Source organism: Paracoccidioides lutzii (genome assembly GCF_000150705.2).
Source record: "Paracoccidioides lutzii Pb01 unplaced genomic scaffold supercont2.31, whole genome shotgun sequence".
NCBI lineage: Eukaryota > Fungi > Ascomycota > Eurotiomycetes > Onygenales > Ajellomycetaceae > Paracoccidioides > Paracoccidioides lutzii.
The window spans coordinates 135,913-155,911 of NW_015440977.1; the positions used below are offsets into that span (position 1 = coordinate 135,913).

Below are 19,999 nucleotides of genomic sequence, written 5' to 3' on the forward strand. Positions count from 1 at the left end.
AAGATGTTTCCCATTACATTCTCAGCCTCTCTGATGGCTTAATTAGTTCATACTTTGGCCTTAGCGAATAGTTCTATCTGCTATATTATTTATTGATTCACTGCTGACTGAGGAGATGGCCCCCGGGTGAAACATGGTGTTCAGGCATTCCTTCGTCAGAGGCCGATGACTGCAAAGGCGGTATGTCGTTCTACAGGCAGTGCAGTGATAATGGCACTGGTATATGCAGTTATTCATGAGAAGATAATTTTCCTTTTGAATGAACTGAATTTGCAGGCTGGATGATTCCATCGGGCTGAAACATTCAAAGACCGCTGAAGATGACCACCCGGCTAGCTGACCACTACCCCAAGCCTGATGGCAAAGTATATCAAGGGAGGTCATGGCATTCCCTGATGTGGTCCGCAATAAATATACTGTATATGTGCAGAACCCATGGGGAAATTTGACAATTCGCACCTCCAAAATGAATAAACAAAAGCTGCCCACCACCCATTATCCCCAATGAAGAAAAGGGGGGAAAACAAAAAGGAACGTATCAACGTTGCTGCAAACATGACAACAATAGGCTACATATTTAATCAGTATTATTCAGTCTCCATTAATATGGGCTGTCACGTTTATGCTGCGTTTCGAAATCAGTGCCAGCATAGCGGGTGGGTGGGTTTCATCGACCAAACCATAGATCTGACACGATAACTATCTTTCATCTACTGCGTCACGGTCCGTCTTCCGAACCATCCCAACTTCCAGGCGCATGAAATGTTTCTTCATGCAAAGAAGAAATGGTCTTGCGTTGAGCGCGTGGACAGTTTCCGTTGGGCATCCATGGATTCTTACATCGTCGTACTGTGACCGGCTGGCCACACACGTGCACTTACAAATGTTACTCAATGCAAGTTGTGAATTATAGGTCCATTTTCATTAATTATAATTCGTGAGCTACTGAAAGGCGAATAATGTCGAAATCGAAGGAGGGCACATGCTTTTCCAGATGAATTGTGCTAATGCTCTATATTTGCCATCTATCAACGCCAGTGTTCTATGCATCTCTCACATAAGGTGCTGGTCAGAAGATCACGGCAGTTACATGTGTCCATCATTGTATCCAGAAAAATATAATCATACGAATGTTGCGACAGTGATTTACCCTGTCCCTATGTACGACTTCTCCAGCCAATCCCCCAAGCCCCCTCCCTTACTTATATTACCAAGAACCACAAAAATCTGCGTGATCAACAATCTGCATCAATCATATCCGCATACACATTCAGCGAACTCCCAATAACATCAACAATAGCCCAAGTCTGCGCCCCTCCGAAAATCTTCGCCCACACCCGCAGCACACCTGAATTTATCTGCTTGATCATCACGGCAGAATTAAAAGACTTGTTCTCCACGGGAGCAAATTCCGTTTCATCCAGCATCATTTTTACAAGTGCAGCTATCCGCCACTCATCCTCCGTCACCGGCGGATCTGGATGAGGAAGTAATAACGCTTCCAGCCACTTGCTGAGCAAACAGGCGCATTCCAGGGAACATAGAGAGTGCTGAATTGACCAGATGAATGACTGTGTACTCGACATGAGTCGAATTCCGACTTTCACGGGGATACTCAGGTTGTGGACGGAATGCAGGACGGCTCGAATGAGATTCGGCGTGCGTTTGATGCGCGGGCTTGCAGCGAACGCTCTGGCGATCTGTACCGGATCGCGAGTATCCAGCGCCCGTCCAGGGCCTGTATCGACAATCAACCTAATATAGGCGAGTTGCAGAAGCGCAGTTGAGTTGAATGCCGTCGGCCCATTAGCATCCTGAGGATCGAGGTGTGATTCGACATTGCATTTCCAGCCTGTTTGCCAGTTACGCAGTGCGTTCTCGGTAGTTACTAGATCATCCGGTGCCACATCGTGATTGCCATCGAATCTACCCCCATAAAACTGACGGAGGAAATATATATGTTGGATTATCGCATGGATTAAAATGTAATTGCCCAGCGATGAATTGTGTTCCATGATGTCGTGCCCGCCATGCGAGAACAAGCGGCTAACCGCAGTCTGGAAATCTATTTGAGGACCTCCAGCGTTCCCTCTCGCCTCCAGCCATTTCAGCCGGTTGGATGCATTGAACTCTACTGCGCTACAGGGAAGTTGAAGATTGAGTTCAGAATTCAGGATGAGGGAAGGGATGTTATACACGATGCAGTGAAGGTTGAAGAAACAGTATACGGCGAATTTCGTCCGTTTTCTGGTTTCGATTTGGATCCACTCGTCCCATGAGATATCATCGGGCACGGGATGACTTCGGAGGCCATCGTCTCGGACAAGAGTAGAGAGCATGCTCTGGAGGGCAAGAGCCTCGCGGACTATTTCCTTATGCTTTGCCCACGTTGCTATTGCCATTAATATTAACAGCGCCTGGGTTGTTTGAATCAGATCTTCTCGGTCTGGTGCTACCAGTGGGGAAGGTTGCGATTTCGGAAGTAAGATAGATGGTCCAGGCATGGATTGGGATCGATACGAACCGTGGGAAGTTGAAGCATCATCCATAACATGGGCGGAAGAAGCCAATTCTGACTTCGAGTGACGATTTAATGCCGCAAGTTTGGCCTCTCTACGCCTAATACGCTCCATCCCGATTCTCTTACTGGCATAAAACAACTCAATAGCTTTTTCGTCCTCGAAACAGTACTGTGTCCCCAAGGCGGCCATGGCGAGAATGAGCTCCACAGAGCAACTGCTGACGGACATTGTGGGGACATGCAAGAACGGGAAATGCTCGTGAAAACCATTTATATAGCCAGCGACGTAACGAGACAGTGCAAGACGGGAAGGCAGCTGAAACCCAGCAGGTATTACGGAGAAAAATTCACTTAATCTTGACTGAATATCTCGCATGGCATCAGGCGAAATCTCAGGCAACGGTGTCTTCGATGGAATGGTATGCCCAGTTTGACGCTTCGAGCTCCGTTCTTTAGGCAATGGAGATGGAAGCCATGGCCGGAACCAGGAAGCGGGGCAAGTTTTGTTTGTCTGATCGGAATTCTGTTTGTAATGGGCTGCAGCTTGCCGTGGGAGACCTGCCCCAAGTTTTCCTGGATGATCTGAAAATTCCGGCGCAAAAAACAGCGTCGGCTGCTCCATTCTAACAATTGCTTCAAAATGGTGCGATGAGAGCACACCGTTATTCAGGACTAGCGCAAGCTCAGCAAGGGAAGTCTCAAAGTCCACGTTAACACCACAGGAGTCGATAACCACAGACTGCTCTGGTGGCTTGGAAACTGGCTCTTTTCTGAAGTTGTTGCTGGATTTAGCATTTTCTGGGACTGTGATTGAATGAAAACAACGGTTCGTCTGTGTGTTCGTATCGGCGATTTGGTCAGGCATTTCGAGCGCTACATGCTCAGCGGCCATTGTCAGTGTGGCCAGAGAGTGTTTGCCGGCGTCGATGATTGCTTGCATGGAAATAGGTGGATGCACGTCACCAGCTGGATGTGTTCGTACATCCCCATCCTCCACTGATAGCGGAGGTTCAACGATCGGGGATGGGGACAGATATGGCGCAGGAGTGGAATGAGAGGCATTTAGCTTCCTGGCCGCTGACTTCCTCGTCTTGGGAGTGTGTGGGTTCTTTTTCCGAGACCCGTCCTTGTTGTGTGAAAGACGTTGGTGTCTGATCAAGAGATCACTAAGTGAGTAAATAAATCAGCAAAAATCCGTGAGCAACTATAGATATTTATCCCTCCAAGATCTATCGGGAGTTCATCACCTAGCTCTAAGATTTCGATAGGTAGGGTATAAAATTTTACCTTCTGGTAAACCGGTGGTCACATAACTGACAGCAAAAGGGCTTTTCCTGGGTATCTAGAAAACGAATACAGTTACAGTACCACAAAGTCAACTCCGTCTTCACATCTCCAGACAAAACACATAATACGAGCTATATTTATTTATAGCTTGTATTAATCCTATAGAAAAGACAGTGTGCTCACGTATTCTCTCATGGCGTTGAAGATGCTCGAGTCGTGCAAAGCGCGTCTGACACCGCATGCATTGGAAGCGTTTAGGTTTCGTGCCCGTGTCGCGGGGTGTCTTCTCCTCTTGCGGCACCTCCCAGCTGGCTACGGGAGAGTCAACCATGAAGACGGAGGATGATTCTATAAGTTACTTGGGGAAGCTTTGCTGGGGGGGGGGGGGGGGGGGGAGGGGCTGAGATTGGGATATACAGGGGATGGAGAAGGGGCGGGGTTAACTAGCAGCAGCATACATTAGTTACTGCTACTTGCTGCTAGACACTGAGAGGAAGAAGAAATCGCAGGGCCATGTCCAGCATTGCCCCATGTGTCTTCTCTCAAGCAGCCCGTGGAGTGATTGTTGCTGAGCTTGTTAAACCTGAGAATCTTCCTTCCACCAATGGCCGGCGTCATCTCTCTCAAAGGCGGGGGGGGAGGAGGTTGTTTGCGGGGAAGTGCTGCCTGGTGTGAGATGTCACGTCACGTTATTTACTGCAGCGTGTCCTCACACCCAGATAACTACATCTTTTATAAAGAACTTCATAATCTTGATATTGATGGGGGATATATTCTTTGTGATATATGATGATTTCCCCTCTTGACTTGGAAAACCGCAGATCTACTAAGCGGACTTTACCAAGAACTTAAAAAGCAACTGCTCCACTTTCATCTCAGTGGGGCCTGATTGACACCCCGAACCGTCGCATCTTAGATACCCCGCCGCCCTGCAACCCCACCAGAAACTAACTCAGAGCAATAATTCGCCTAACTAAATCTGACCATTCCCGGTATGGGTCTTCATTCCTGTTCGGCCAGTAAGGTGATGCGCCGCAAGTTCTGCACCATGGCTCCGCTACATTACTAGATAGACACGCTATGTTCAATAGGTTCGGGCGGTTGTTTGCCATTTTAATTCTGGTAAACGTCTGTCCATGCATAACATCACTAACCAAATTCAGTAATGAATTCTTGTCTGTGTGTCAGGATTAACTTGAGCTGTTGGAGAAGGACTTTGTTTACGTATCCTGGCTTTTGACGCTTGGCAAGGCGGGCTATGTATTCTGGACCTTCTCGTCGTCATTCAATCCCTTGATGGTGAAAGGGATGGGGGGATTAGAGATCGTTAGACATCTCCTTACTATCAGTTCATTTGCCTTAAACCTTATTCAGGTTTTATGAAAGGAGACTACATAATACAATAAGAATATATAAAGCAAAATGTTCACCTCCGTTCTCCCATATAAGTCTTAAAACCACCATTCATGAGCAGCGGATATGTTATATAAAACTTGACAAGTTGAAGGTACGGACTAGAACAGTTTAATCCATCTACCCTCCACGCGAGGGGCCTAACATGATAATATTACTATCTATCGTCAAATGAGATCAGTATTTAACCATTACTCTTTCTGCGTGCTATGTATCCTATTCCCGTCCTGCACATCCCGCCAATTGGCAACCAGCCGGGACGGTTGCAACGATGCCGGCATCGGCATCGGCATCGGCATCGGCATCGGCATCGGGCCCGGCCCCACCACGTCTCCCGTCCGACCCGAGACCTACCTTCCCCAAGCCTCCCGACAGGTTCCGCGATACAGCGGAACTGTAAATATCTATATACACAAAGACACTACCCCACCAAAGATAATCCGCAAGCGAATATATATACATCAACCTTCCCTGGTCGATCAGGCCAGTGGGATAATAAACCTCCCGTGTAAGCGGCATCATCGTCAACCAGGGGAGCTGAGGTAAAACTCTACCAGCTTTATTCAGTTTCTCTCCTTTAGTCATTGCGCTCAATGGCTATTAGGGACAAGTAAATTGAAGAATACTGACAATATATACTGCAAGATACTTGCTATATCAATAAATATATGTACCATCTAGTCCGCTAAACAGGTATGAGCAAAATAATAATAATAATAAAAATAATAATAATAATAATAATAATAATAATAATAATAATAATAATAAAACCCAAACTCTAAAGCATCGTAAACATTAAATGCTATCTCTTCGCTAGAATACGTAAGGGAACTTCCGCTGTAGAAAATATGCAAAAAGGGGAAACCTAAGATGCAAAATGATACAATACGAAAAACTCCACCCCAACCTCTATACATAATCCAAGAACAAAGCGGCCCACCCCAAAAAAAACTGAAAATCAACAAACCCTAACACAAGAAATCCCCCTCCCCCAACCAGCCAGCCCCAATTGCAACAGCCACCAGATCCCCAGCAGAACACAGCTCCTCAATCCCGCACTGCACACTCAACATCTCCGCTGTCGTCTGTAGACGCATTCCCAACTCCGCTTCCAGCTTCCGCCATGCAATATCCAGATCCACATCGACGCCCGACCCAGCTTTTTTCCCCCTGTTGCCATTTTCGTCATCCCTGGTGACATGGGCCTGCTGCGTTTTCTTCTCATTCTTCACCGTCTTGCATGGAGAGTTTCCGTTGTTGATGGGGATATTGTTGTCCAATTTGCAGTTTGCGGGCCGCTGTGTGAGTGGCTGCCGCCGTTGCTGCTGTTGCTGTTGCTGTTGCTGTTGTTCTGGCGCCGGCCGCGGGTAAGGGCATGGAGACGGTTTCGTTTTCTTCATGAGCATTTGCAGAAGGAATGAGAGCCATATAAGGTTCGTTCTGGGGTTGTAGTTTTTCCATTGTCCGGGTTTAGTGGCGGGTTGCGTGGGGCTGAGAAGGTCGTCTTGGTGGTATACTTGGGATCGCATACTGTGATGTTACAAAAGGCAGTGTTAGGAGACACAATGCGTGGTTTAAGGACTAGTTAAATATATATATATATATTGGGTAGGTAAACGGGAACTTACTATCGATAAGTATCTCGAAGGAGTTTCTCATCTTCGTCCCGCCCAACAGCGTCGAAGATCTGCCTCTGATCCAGATCCGACCAGGCAATCTCCACCACTGGATGTTTCTTCCGCGACTCGTTTTCATCCAAATTCCCCTCTGGCTGCAACTCCGCTCTCGAAAGCGAATAGTCAATAATCGTAGTTTCAAGCCCGCTCAATCCAAACCCAGTCAGGTCTCCCTGCAACGCCGCATTGATTGATTTAGGCAATCCCACCGTCGAAATTCTCTTTTTCGTAGGTTTGATACATATATTGCCAAGGTGCAGATCCCGGTGCTGTAAAAGCTGTCAGCAACAACCCCACTTAATATAAGAAAAAATTATCGTCCACCATATAAAAATAAATATAATAATAAAAATAAAAATAAATTGTACCTCAAAAGCCGCAAACTGCTCCGCCCTCGCCAACGCCAGCGCAACCCCCCAAAAGATATCATATGCCTCACAGGCAGAACCCCACTCAAACCTCTCCAACTCAATGCCCGCATTATCCATCTCCAAAACCGCCCACAGCTGCGTATCCGGGTACGACTTAGCCTTACTCGGATCGGGATTCAGACAATTCTCCCCCTTATTCGTCTGGCTATACCTCATCCACGCCTGCTGATACGCCTCCGGAAACCGCCCCTGCACAACATGCACCTCCCTAAACCTGGCAAATCCCGGGATTGGATCCAGAAGCTTAAGCAGCTGCACCTCCGCCACTATCTCGGACACTGCGGTGAATTTCTTAGAGCCGACACCCCGCTGCGCGCGGAGGGGAATGATTTTAAACACGCCATCGCGATAATAGGCCTTCAGACGTGCCATACGGGACTTGGAAAGGTTGTTGTTATTATTTCTCTCGGATGGGATATCAGCGTTTCTGAAGCGCATTTGGTAGACTTCGCCGTATGAGCCCTCTGCGATCTTTTCAACGGTGAACATGTCACCCGCGCGCCGGGACCAGCTTGCGAATCGCTGGATTCCACGTGAGGAGATTCGGGAGGTGGCTTCGTTGAGGATGGGGCGGACGTAGTCTGTTAGCTTTATGTCTTCGATACGGCCGGAGGATCTGCGGGGTTTTCGTTTGGGGTTAGGTTTTGGTTTGGTTTGTTCTTGTGCTTGTGTTTGGGCTTCTAGTGTCCGTATCTTGATGATGGGCTGCTGCTGTTCCTTTTCCTCCTCGGTATCTGCTTGTTGTTTGATTGTAGTGTTGACTCCCTCTTCTCTTTGTTCATTTAGACGTTTTGTCGTTCCATTACCAGCGCCCACCTGAAGCGCAGAGACAGCCGTAATCATATCATCAATCGCGGACTCTATGCGCTCCTGTGTTTTTACGACAGCAGAAGCCCTTTTCAGAACATGATTATTGACATCCCGTTCGAGAACTGCGCGCGCAGCATTTGTCTGCCCCTTGCCATACACTTTTCTCGTAGAGGGAGTAGCAGCAACAGTAGTTGTAGACCTGGTGCATATGCTGCTCATACTTCGTGACGGCTTCCTAGGAGATTCTGAAGGGGTTGCTGAGGGGGAGAGGAGAGATATATCACGCCGCATGATCAAAGGAAGATTTCATCAGAACGCGCAGATTTAAAAAAAAAAAAAAAAATTGCGCAGGAAATAGATGATATATCAACTCTATGCATGCATGCAACTGTACAGATCATGCAAAGATTGTTTTGAGGTATAAGTTTGCGTATTACCATAGATGGTTTAGTGTTTGCGTTGCTAGGACAACGGTTGGGTCATGTGACCCTCTCCACAAAAGCGTAAGATGGAACTTAAACCAATGCCTAAGGTCCCAAGGGAACACAACGTGGAGCTATCACAACGCAACTCTCTGATCGTTATACAAAAACATCTTAATCAATCCTGATCACATCCCTATAAGCTCTCTCCCATCCCCTCAGGCAGCAAGCCTGATGGCGTGCCGACGCAGCGCCGCCAGCGCGCCCAGCCCCCCAACACCACCGAACGCGTCCCGAGCCTTGACGCGCATCTGCTCCCCCATACGCCGTCCACCCAAGAGACCCCATCTCCTCACCCCAATCGCCCGCCGCACATGTGAACTGAATGACATGGAGTCTCCAAGCTCCCCTACACCAGCAGGCAGCTCAAAGAGCAGAAATGTCGCACCAATTCACCTCAACCTACGTGGCCCGATGGCTAGCGATCTCCTAGCCGCCCACGAGGCTGAGGCACAGAAATCCCATGCAGAAGCACTAGCGGCTGCAAATATGCTTGATCGGATTGAAGAAGACCTAGATGTCATGAAGGCAAAAGGCCTATCAAGGGCACTGGCCCTTGGAGCCGCTGTGAAGGCGTTAGTCAAGGACTGGTACAATGGAAGTCTAGAAACAGCTAAGCAGTCCACCACAATCAAGCCTGCTGGCTCCACTGGTGCAAATGATGCAAGAGCTCCTACCTACACAAAGACAGCTGCAGACAGCACCAATGTAACAAAAACACCAGCAACCATACTGCAGAAACCCCTGCTTAGGAATAACCCCAGAGAAGGAAAAACACCACAAATCCTCGCGCGCCTGCCTTCAGATCATCTAGCTCGCAAAGCAAGCCCAATTGCTACTCTTAGAAAGCTGAAGGCTGAACTCCCAGGGCCTTTGGCAGCAGCCATCACAGCAGTTCAAGCCATCCCCACAGGCATTGCCATCATTCCTAGAAGCTTGCAAGACATGGAGGCCCTGCTAGCCCAAAAGAATGTTTTAGCAGCCACCCTCACCAATACTCAGATAGAGAAGGAAGAACATTGGATCACCTGCCTGATTCCTGGGCTGCCCATGGAGATTAGTGACTATGGTGGTGGAACTCTGCGTCTCTCAGCAGAATCCATGACAGAAGAATTCACACTCCAAACCAGAATCAAGCCTGTCCAGAGTCGCTGGGCAAAAATACACCCTGGAAACCCAACAGCCACTCTTATATTACACTTTTCGCAAGAGACAGCAGTAAACCTGCCATCAAAAGTGGAACTATATGGATATCAAAGACCAGTGATCAGAAAGGCACCTAAGGTCAAAATACAACAATGCAGCAAATGCTGGGGATTTCATCAAGAGAGATACTGCCTCCGCGTCCCTCGCTGCAAAAAATGCAGTTCTAAGAATCATGTGAAAGGAAATCCATCCTGTCATAAGGAGAATGAAGCATGTGGATGCCCCAATCACTGCACTAACTGTCTTGGACCACATGCCGCGGATGATCCATCCTGCCCCGCCAGACCAGGGATAAAGAATGGGACTGTTCAAAGGCACTCAAGAAACCAGCTGAGGGATATCCGCAATGCACAGAGTAAGGCATACTTGGCCAAGGCAAGTAACAGCAAATGCGGTGGTCGAGGGCCATCAGCAGACCTGAGGTTGAATGATTCTACTGAGCGTAGATCTAACCTCACACCGACATCAAACACAGCACCAAGCACAGCATTGAGCACAGCATCAGGCACAGCATTAGGCATGGCGCCCAACCCAACATCTAATGCAACACCCAACACGTCATCTCACGCAACAACACCCTCCTTTCAGCTACTCAATGAAGAAGAACTCTAGATCTCCGCAATTCCTGCAGATTATGCAAGTCAACGTAGGAAAAGGGGGCCCAGCACACGAGACGGCCCTCAATCTAGCATTTGAAAGAAAGACTGACATCCTTCTCATACAGGAACCCTGGATTCACAGGAACTTAAGCCAACGCATCTCCAAAAAGCATCCAGCATTCAACTGCTTTGCCCCAATTGAAAAGTGGGACAGGAAGCCACGGGTCCTCACCTATGTGCGTAAACACCCACAAATCCATGCTCATGCAGTCCCAGGCCCCTGGGCAGAAAACCGGGACATCCACATGCTGCACATACAGGCCTGGGGTCTACAGCTTCAGACAGTCAACATATACAATGCACCCCCAGGCGCAGAGGATCCTGGACAAGGTGTGGGCTGTCTTCTCTCCTGGTCTGTCCCAGCACTCCCGTTGCTCCTTGCTGGCGACCTCAATATCAAGCACCCCGTGTGGCAACCAGGAGTGCCTCCAAGCATGTGGGCGGAACCATTCCTGCAATGGACCATGAATTTCAACTTTACTCTCACCATGGACCCAGACACTCCCACACGTGGGCATAACATGATAGACCTGGCCTGGGCCACCCCGGAATTAGTTATCAAAGGAGTGGACACACAGGTGGACAGATCCCTTTACACTTCCTCTGACCACCAGACTCTTCTCACCAAAATCAGCCTTCCACAGGGCGCAAGGCCTGACAGGCCAACCCATTTTTTCCGTCTCGACACCATGAATGAGAAGGTCTTTAACCAGACGCTGGAGGCCTATAAGCCAAAACTAGACAAACTATGTGATTTCCCAGAGTACCCCAATACAGATCAGCTGGATGCCCTGGCTAAAGGTATCACAGATGCACTAATAGCCTCCCTGGAAAGTTCCACCAAGAAGAGCACCGGGCAAGGCACAGGTCAGCCATGGTGGAATGAGGACTGCCAGAAAGCAGTGACAACACTACATCGTGCACAGCACCTAGGCTCTAGTTTTTTACGAGAAGCAAAAAGCAACGTAGCCAGGACCACCAGGAAAGCCAAGAGAGAATACTGGCGAGGCAAGATAGCAGAGGCCTCAGTGGGGAAAGATATCTTTAAGATGATCAAATGGGCCCATTCAACTGGCTCCTTTCATTCCCCCCCTCTTGTAGATGAAGAGACTGGGCGAACGCGAACAACCCCTAGAGAGAAAAGAGACCTTCTGCAACGGGTGCTCTTACAGAAGGCTGCAAGCAGAGAGGATATCCCAATTAGCTGGTCCAACCCACCATCTGTCAAATTACCTTTTCCTGTTGCCTCAGCACATGAGATACAAAGTTCTCTGCTGAACACGGGTAATACCACTCCAGGAACTGATGGAGTGCCAACAGAGGTGCTACGAAAGGCATGGCCACATATTAAGGTATCAGTGGAAAGGCTGTTCAGAGCCTGCCTTAGGGTTGGCTGGCACCCAACCTCCTTTCAAGATGCCACACTGGTTGTGCTGCCTAAGGTCAACAGAGATCCAACACTCCCGCGATCCTACAGGCTTATAGCCCTTCTCTCAACGTTGGGGAAGGGACTGGAACGCCTGGTAGCCCGTAGGCTGGCCTGGACAGCTATACAAGAGAAGATTGTCCACCCCCAGCATTTTGGAGCCCTCCCTGGGCGGGCTGCCTCAGACCTAGTGGCAGCGATGGTTCATGATATAGAGGAAGCCTGGGCCCATGGAAAAGTAGTCTCTCTTCTTACTCTGGACATCAAGGGTGCTTTTGATGCTGTACTCAGAGGAAGGATGCTGCGGAGATTGCAAGAACAAGGCTGGCCACCAAATTTAATTAGATGGGTGGAAAGCTTCATGACAGGACGCACAGGCAGGATCAGATTGGATGGACTCCTGGGAGAGCTCTTTGATATCCCAGCAGGGCTTCCACAAGGCTCGCCAGTCTCACCTATTCTATTCATGCTGTTTATTCAGCCTCTGTTCTTTCTAGGAACTATACAAAGAAGACGTGCACGCTTAGGCTACGCAGATGATCTAGGACTGCTTAGTGCTGGAACCACTCTTGAAGGGAATGTTGTTACTCTTCAGGAGGATTTCAAGTTGCTAAATGATTGGGCCAGCAAAGAAGGGCTGACATTTGATTTTGCCAAAACTGAGATAGCACACTTCACACGGCGCAGAACCCTTTCAAACCCCTCAATTGACCTTGAAACAACATCTGGCACTCACTCTATTACAGCAAAGGCAGTGAAAAGCTCCATAAGATATCTAGGAATCTGGCTAGATAGAAAACTGAGCTTCAAGAAACACGTGGAGACCATGGCGGCTAAGGCACGACAGGTGTCTAATGGCATATGAGCACTAAGCAACACAGCAAGAGGCGCCCCAGTACAACTGCTTAGACAATTCATTCAGGCCTGTGTGCTCTCTGTGCTCTGCTATGGAGCAGAGGCCTGGTGGCCTGGAGCCACACGAATGGAGAAGGGAAAGGAAATCTCCAATCAAATGGATTGCCTAGTCAGAAAGCTAGATCTAGCCCTTAGAGATGCTTTGCGAGGGGCACTGCCAGTCTACAAGACCACACCCATTTCAGCTCTACACCGTGAGCTAGGAATCATGCCAATGAAAGAGACACTAGACAACCGGCGTGCTGTATTTGCAGTAAGAATCAAAAAGCTTGACAAGAGGCACCCGCTAGTGAGACGCTCTAATAAAGTAGCTACCACCAAACCCTATACCACACGTCTGTCTAGAGCGTCCAGTCATGCTGGTGGGATAGAAGCATATGACCCTCTACTCACGCCCCCTTGGATGAGATTTCCCAGGAAAGAAGATCTGCAGATTGGGTATGAGGCAGGCCGCACAAAGGAACAGGCAGCACAAGACTTTAAGAGCTGGCTACAACAACGCAATCCCCTGGATCTGGTGGTCTTTACCGATGGTTCACAGATAGAGCACCCTCAGTGTGCGACTGGTGCAGGATGGGCTATATGCTGGGGTAGCAAACACCGTCTAATCTCCACAGGAAACCTGCCAATGGATAAAGCAGAGGTCTTTGACGCAGAGGCAATGGCAGCCCTGCAGGGCCTAAAGGAAGCCACCACCTCGCCTCAGGCAAAGTTTGCCAGCAACGTCTACATTTGCCTAGACAATTTGGAGGTAGCACGAGCCCTTGGATCTGTGCCAAACACCTCTAGCCAGCAGGTCTTCGCGCAGTTTCTGAAAGCCATAAAGGCCTGGCAGAGCAGGGATAGGCTCCCATTGGCCACCCAGAGCAGGGTGGTCATTAGATGGGTCCCAGGCCACGCAGGCGTGGCTGGTAATGAAAAGGCAGATCTTGAAGCCAAAGCAGCCGCAGCGCAGGCAGCAAGTGCAAGCATGGTACCTCAACCTGACAGCATAGGCACTCTAGCTTATATAAAGTGACACACTATGGAACAAACCACACGGGCCTTTGAGAACTACTGGGCCAAAAATCAGCCCAAACGCTATATGGAGCTGGAGATCCCACTAAAGAGAGCCTCAACAGAGGTAAAACTTTCACGCTTCACATTAGGAAAGCTCTATGCCGCCCGATCAGGTCATGGAGACTTTGCAGCCTACCACAGCCACCTTAAGCATGAAGATGCAGAGTGCTACTGCCGGTGCGGACATAGCAAAACTCCAGAACATTTCTACTATTGCACTCTTGCAAGAAAAGCAGCAAAGCAGCGCCGGCCTATCTACAATCTCCGCGAGACACTGGCAACCTCGCGTGGGGCCCTAGAATTCAATAACTGGCTAAGAGAAACAGCCTTCTATCAGAATATCTGTCCAATGCGCTGTCGCGCACCTCCAGATCAGATCCCACAGACCATTCTCTCCTCTGTCTTGCCCCCGTCTTCCTCACCACCTCCTCCTCCTTCCTCTCTTTCCTCTCCTTTCTTTCCTTCCTTGCCTTCCTTCCTATCCGCCTCCCCTACCTCCCTCCCACAAACCTAAAACCTCTCAAAACCTCTGCTCTATGGCAACCGACCCATGGGCTCTGCCGGTGCAGCAATACGCAACCCATTTTTGCCTCATTTGTAAGATAGCTACTAGATAGGTAGTCGCCTACGGGCGTAGCTCTACCCGCCCTATAGTTCGACGCGGACTCTACTAGATCACGTGCCCTTAAGGCACGTGGACTAACCGGGCGTTAAATAAAAACACACACACACACACAGGTCCCAAGGGAAAAGGAAGCTGAGATATATCAGGCGCCCTCATCTACGATGAGGTTGAGATTGAAACTACCATGTTAACAGCTCCGTCCTAGCAAGTTGCTCTAAGGTTCTTCTGGTGCTCTTCCTTCCGTGGCATACTGACGGACGTGTATTGTGTGTTTACCCGGAAGTAGTTCTGCGCCTAACTTGCCGGCATTAAAATATTCTACTCCGCAACGACGTGTTACTTTCCGAGTTAGTGTAACGGGGCAACCCTCTCTGCTTGAAAGTGAGGGGATTCCAACCAACTGCATTTGAGATTGCTGAGATTTGGGAGAAGGATGCGAAGGATTGGCTGATTGGCTGATTGACTGATTGGACTTGGAAGATTACTGTGTTTATGTGTCTTCTGCTGACCCATACCTGGTTACAGATTAAAACGAAGTTGGATGTGGACTGGATGTTGTGTCATGAGCATGCAAGAGATCTGTCTGCATAATGTGCCACAGATGAAGGGACTGATATTGCCAGTCTTCGAGAGCATCGTTGAGTTCAAGGTGGATGATATCATCCAGCCATACCGTGGGATATCTGTTTCGATAGGTTTCTCCCCCCTTCTATTTTCCTATATCAGAGTCCGTTTATGTTTCACAAATGGCTAGGTGTTAGTTTTGTTTCTCACAAGGTGTCAGCCAGGCAATAGAAGTTATTTTATAGAAACACGCACGCGGTGAAAAAGGGGCTGATTCGCTCTCAATAGGAGTTCTGTAAAAATTTTCCGATAAACGTCTTTTATTTTGTGATTTGACAAGAAGAAGGACATTGAATAATAAATAAAGAAATAATAATCCAGGTATATTTTTGTGTTGAAGCTCTCTCTGTGGATAGTTTTAAGGAAAAGTAATGGGTTGCCGTGACGAACCTCCTCATAGAGAGGCGATTGGGAAACTTGTTTTCCGCCCTGGGTTCGGATTCTTCCATCGATCACCACCAGTTCCATCATCCACCTCTCATTAATTATTTATTAGTTAGTTCTTAGCTTCCCCTTCACTCGACGGCCACTTGCAAGTCTACCTCCGCACTCTCCCTGGCCTGGGCTGTCCGTTAATCCCACCACGATTTAACGTAATTCACCACCAACCCGGCCGCACCGAGTCCGTCAACTTCCCAACCCAAATTTTGACATCTCAAATTAAGCAACAATCGCTAGGGATTATATATAGAAATTATATAGCATATGCTCTTGCACCTGTGAGCAACCAGGAGCTCTATGCCCTGTACTACCGCATCGACTTCAGTGTGCTGGTGCTTATTTTCCAGTCCTCAGATTTTGGAATCCTCAATCCCGCTCTCAATGAGCTGATTGAGCTCCTGAGCTCCGGCAGCCCTAAGCTAATCATTCTTGAGCGGTTAGAATTTCTTCTTCAGCTATAATGTGTACAATAGTTTATCCTCTTTTGCTCCTGTCTAACATTGGAAGCTTTTAGCTTTATATTCTCTTTTGTTCATGGTAACGCTATGCTTAAACAGTTGATATTTCAAAACTAGTTAGTTGATTGAGCACTTTTACTAAAGAATATATTTATATAATGTTTAATTTTGCTACTTTGGTTATGTCAATTAAATTATATAAAAGTTTTAAAAATTGAAAAGAACAAAGATTTAGTAAAATTTAAACTATATAATAGTTAAATAAAAATATTTTATTATATTATTTTTTTTTTTAAATAATAAAAATAATAGCATAAATAGTTAGAGTCTCATTATAAACATAGTCCCATCAAAGTTGTTGATATCTTCATATTGAATCTTATACCATGCAAGTCATCATTTATTATATCAAATTATTTATAGATATTCATAGTATTCTTACATTTAACTTGTTTATAATTGTTATATTCTGCATATCAGCTTTGCGGCTCGATACAATGTCTTACTAGATTTGAAACAGCTCTTGTTAACACAGAGAGCAGAGAAAATAAAATCTTATACAGTAAGAAATTAATTCATCATTTCCTTTTTAAAAAGCAGCTGGTCTAAAGGGTAATTCTCATTTGACCAAACTCCGCACTCATTTAAACAAGAATTTCCTCTTCAACTTTAGTCAATCAGTGTGAATTTGTGCCTGTATGTGAGGAATGATCATTTATAACAGGAAAGCATGAAATAACTAACTATCATACAGCCTTGCTGCTTCACAAATAGAGATAATTTCTTTATTTTTCAAAGCGGTATGCATTTTCAGTCAGTCATCCTTCTCTCTTTCTAGAGTTTCTTTTATTTGTATTGCGAAATTGTTGGCATTCTGACGCGTCTCAAAGCAGGTAAGTTGGTAGATTTGTTCCGCGTTTCAAGTTGTGGCCGACCCGGTTTGATGGCCGGACTCGGCTGTGAATTACATTAGTTAGTTAGTTAGTTATTCAGATCTTAGTTAACTAACTGGTGTTACTCTTTGGGGGGTTGGTTGGTAACTGAGATCACCGGATTCCATCATCCGCAAACAGCCCGCACGCGACTCGGAACCTGAACCTGATTTTTCTCCTCCCATCTTCAGACCCGTAAATCCCATCCATAGCGCTCCACCATCAAACCCCCCTCATCCTCTCATCCTCTCATATTTTAATACCTGTTCTCCCCAACATCCCCCATGTCGGTGTACCGTCATGGCCTTCAACTTCAACTGGTCGCCGCTAATGGCAGACGCAGGCTTCTACACCAGAGCCCAAGATCTGCTCACTGCGGCCCTGAACAAGTCTCCTAAACCACCCATCATCGTCGACGATATCGTCGTCACTGAATTAAATCTGGGCTCTAACCCGCCCGAGCTGGAGATTCTGGAAATCGGAGATCTGGCTGAGGATCGATTTCGTGGGATTTTCAAAATGTCGTATGCTGGGGACGCGGTTCTTACACTTAAGACTTGTGTGCAGGCGAATCCCTTGAATACGTATCTTCTCACGAGGCATTCATTTACGTCTCCTCAACCTCTTGCTGCTGCGTGAGTCTTATGTTTTAATCTTTTTGTTTGGTGGTTGTTGGAAACTATACAAGTTTGCTAACAATAATTTGGTTGAAAGAACCGGCTTGACCATCCCTCTCCAAATCACCCTCTCTGATATAAAGCTTTCCGGCTTCGTTATCCTCGTCTTCTCAAAACAAAAAGGCATCACCGTTGTCTTTCGAAACGACCCCCTTGAATCCCTGAAGGTCTCATCGACCTTCGACTCCATCCCTTTTGTCCGCGACTATCTCCAGAAAGAAATCGAAGGCCAGCTACGAATCCTTTTCATGGACGAGCTTCCCGCAATTATACATAGGCTCTCCTTGCGCCTGTGGAGCACGGAATACAGCGAACTTGAAACCACCTGTGCCCAAGTCACAAACCCATCCCTCGAAGGACCAGGCCAGGACCCGTTCCTAAACCCTCCCCAGGACCCTGTCGACTCCTTCGGAAACGTTCTCTCCACCTCCGAAATAGCCTCACTATCTCTTGACTCTGGCGTCGAGATGCACTCCCTCTTCTCTCAAAAGAATGCCCTCCGTATAGCCGCCTTGACGGATTCCCAACGTACGCTTTCCCTCTTCACCCCATCCATTCGCGAAGTCGTTTTTCGAGCATGGACCGGTTCAATAGAGCAGGCAGATGGGCCAAGCGGACTCGTCTCTCCCATGAGTCCACCCTTATCCAGAACGGAATCGCACATAACGGTCGCAAGCGCACCGCTCTCCTCGCAAGACACTGCAAGCGTGACATCCTCACAAAGCCGCCCCGGCCTCCCATCATCCGGCTATAGCGGCTACGGCCTCAGTCTAGGTGCAGCACGCCATTCCAAAGCGCACGCCCGCAAACGCAAGAAGAGAGTCATTGACCTGCGCCCACACCGTAAACCCACAGATGACATGGCGAGCATCAGTGGTGAAAGCTCATGTACAGACTCGACGATTACTACGACAACCAAGAGTGCCGCATCTGTATACTCCAGCTCTATCATCCCGGAAGAGAATAACGATGATGATCCTGTCACACCACCCGTGTCGCCGGTGCGCAACTCGACCATTCGCCGTCGACAAACGCTCCGTGACCGCATCGTCGACCGTGATGATGCCGAAAGAACAAACATTCGAAGACCACCCATCCCCGCGGAATTCGGCCATGAATTTCCCCTCCGCACCACGCAACCTCTGCCATCAAACGAAATAGAGAGAAACGTGACATCGTCAAACCCCAAACCCGAAGACTCGCATCACTTCCAACCACCACGACAAGATGCAGCACCCATCCGAAACATTCCCTCAGCTCCTTTGGGTCCGCCCGCTCCATCTCCAATCCCAGCATCTGCATCTGCATCTGGCTACCCGCCCGAAAAACCTACATATACACAGTCCTGTCCCCCCTCGTTCATGGAAGTAGCACACAACGGTTCCATCCTCGAGCAGGCATGGATGATGAAAATGGCCAGCGAAATCGCGCGAAGGATCCAGGATGAAAACTCCTCGGGGATGAGTAGTTATGTAGGTAGTGGCAGCGGTAGCGGCGGGTTTTGGGACCGATCGCATACGCCGCCGCCAGCTTACCGGCATTGATCTTTGGGTTTTTTAATTTTTTTATTTTTATTTTTATTTTTAATTTTTTAATTTTATTTTATTTTTAATTTTATTTTGTTTTCTCGCACAATTTACTACAGAACGTACGGGACGAGGACTGTCTATGGGGGCCTTGACGATCGATACGACGTGTATATAAATGTTTTTCTTTTTCTATTTCTTTTTGGTGTCTCATACGCCCCATTTTTCACCCTTTAATGTAATTTATTATCTCTCTTCGCGTTTTATACCAATGAGGAGTTTGGGACACTTCTGAATAACGTCCTTTCTCTCTCTCTCTCTCTCTCTCTCTCTCTTTTCCTTTTTCTTTTTTCCTTATTTTTACTTTATTTTTTCCCCGGAAAGGTATTTTATTAATAGCACGGGCAGAAACCAGCAGGACCGGGAGGGTTGTGGAATAGAGTGGGATAGGATTGGATAAAAACGAGGACTAAGGGTCAAGGGCCAGCCGGCTGCTGGTATGTATATATTGGTTCTATAATCGAACGGCACGCACTCTCAACTCCTTTCACATATCTAGATGTATCTATATCTATCAACTATCGTTGCATGCAATCGCTTCATATATGCGTATAGCTTCCTTTCCTGATCCTCTGATTTATCATAATTCAGGTACTTGACCTTGTTCAAAAATTAATTTACATGTCGCATCAATCAGACCGAGCTCATACGGGAACAATTTTCGATTCCATTCTAGAAGCGTGAAGTGGGCATAAATCTGCCGAGCAACCACCACTAGCTGAACTAACAGCTCTAGGAAACCCCGAATCTCACCCCCTCACAACTCATTCA

At 47.6% G+C, this 19,999-nt stretch overlaps 4 protein-coding genes across 4 annotated transcripts; 1 reads left to right on the forward strand and 3 right to left on the reverse strand.

Annotated features, from left to right (window-relative positions):
* Positions 1–1,235: 1,235 nt before the first annotated feature.
* On the reverse strand, positions 1,236–4,139 carry PAAG_08263 (C2H2 transcription factor (AmdA); the record flags this gene model as incomplete). The annotated part of the gene is made up of 3 exons (XM_015846463.1): positions 1,236–3,687; positions 3,809–3,863; positions 3,992–4,139. 3 exons carry the CDS (start codon positions 4,137–4,139, stop codon positions 1,236–1,238), a joined length of 2,655 nt encoding a protein of 884 aa, XP_015701127.1.
* Positions 4,140–5,437: 1,298 nt separating this feature from the next.
* Positions 5,438–5,806, reverse strand: PAAG_08264 (hypothetical protein; the record flags this gene model as incomplete). The annotated part of the gene is made up of 1 exon (XM_002789781.1): positions 5,438–5,806. The coding sequence occupies one exon, from the start codon at positions 5,804–5,806 to the stop codon at positions 5,438–5,440; it is 369 nt and encodes a 122-aa protein (XP_002789827.1).
* Positions 5,807–6,189: 383 nt separating this feature from the next.
* Positions 6,190–8,429, reverse strand: PAAG_08265 (hypothetical protein; the record flags this gene model as incomplete). Its single annotated transcript, XM_002789782.1, has 3 exons — positions 6,190–6,751; positions 6,850–7,166; positions 7,266–8,429. The coding sequence occupies 3 exons, from the start codon at positions 8,427–8,429 to the stop codon at positions 6,190–6,192; spliced, it is 2,043 nt and encodes a 680-aa protein (XP_002789828.1).
* Positions 8,430–17,265: 8,836 nt separating this feature from the next.
* Positions 17,266–19,186, forward strand: PAAG_08267 (hypothetical protein; the record flags this gene model as incomplete). The annotated part of the gene is made up of 2 exons (XM_002789784.2): positions 17,266–17,600; positions 17,680–19,186. 2 exons carry the CDS (start codon positions 17,266–17,268, stop codon positions 19,184–19,186), a joined length of 1,842 nt encoding a protein of 613 aa, XP_002789830.2.
* Between the last annotated feature and the right edge of the window lie 813 nt (positions 19,187–19,999).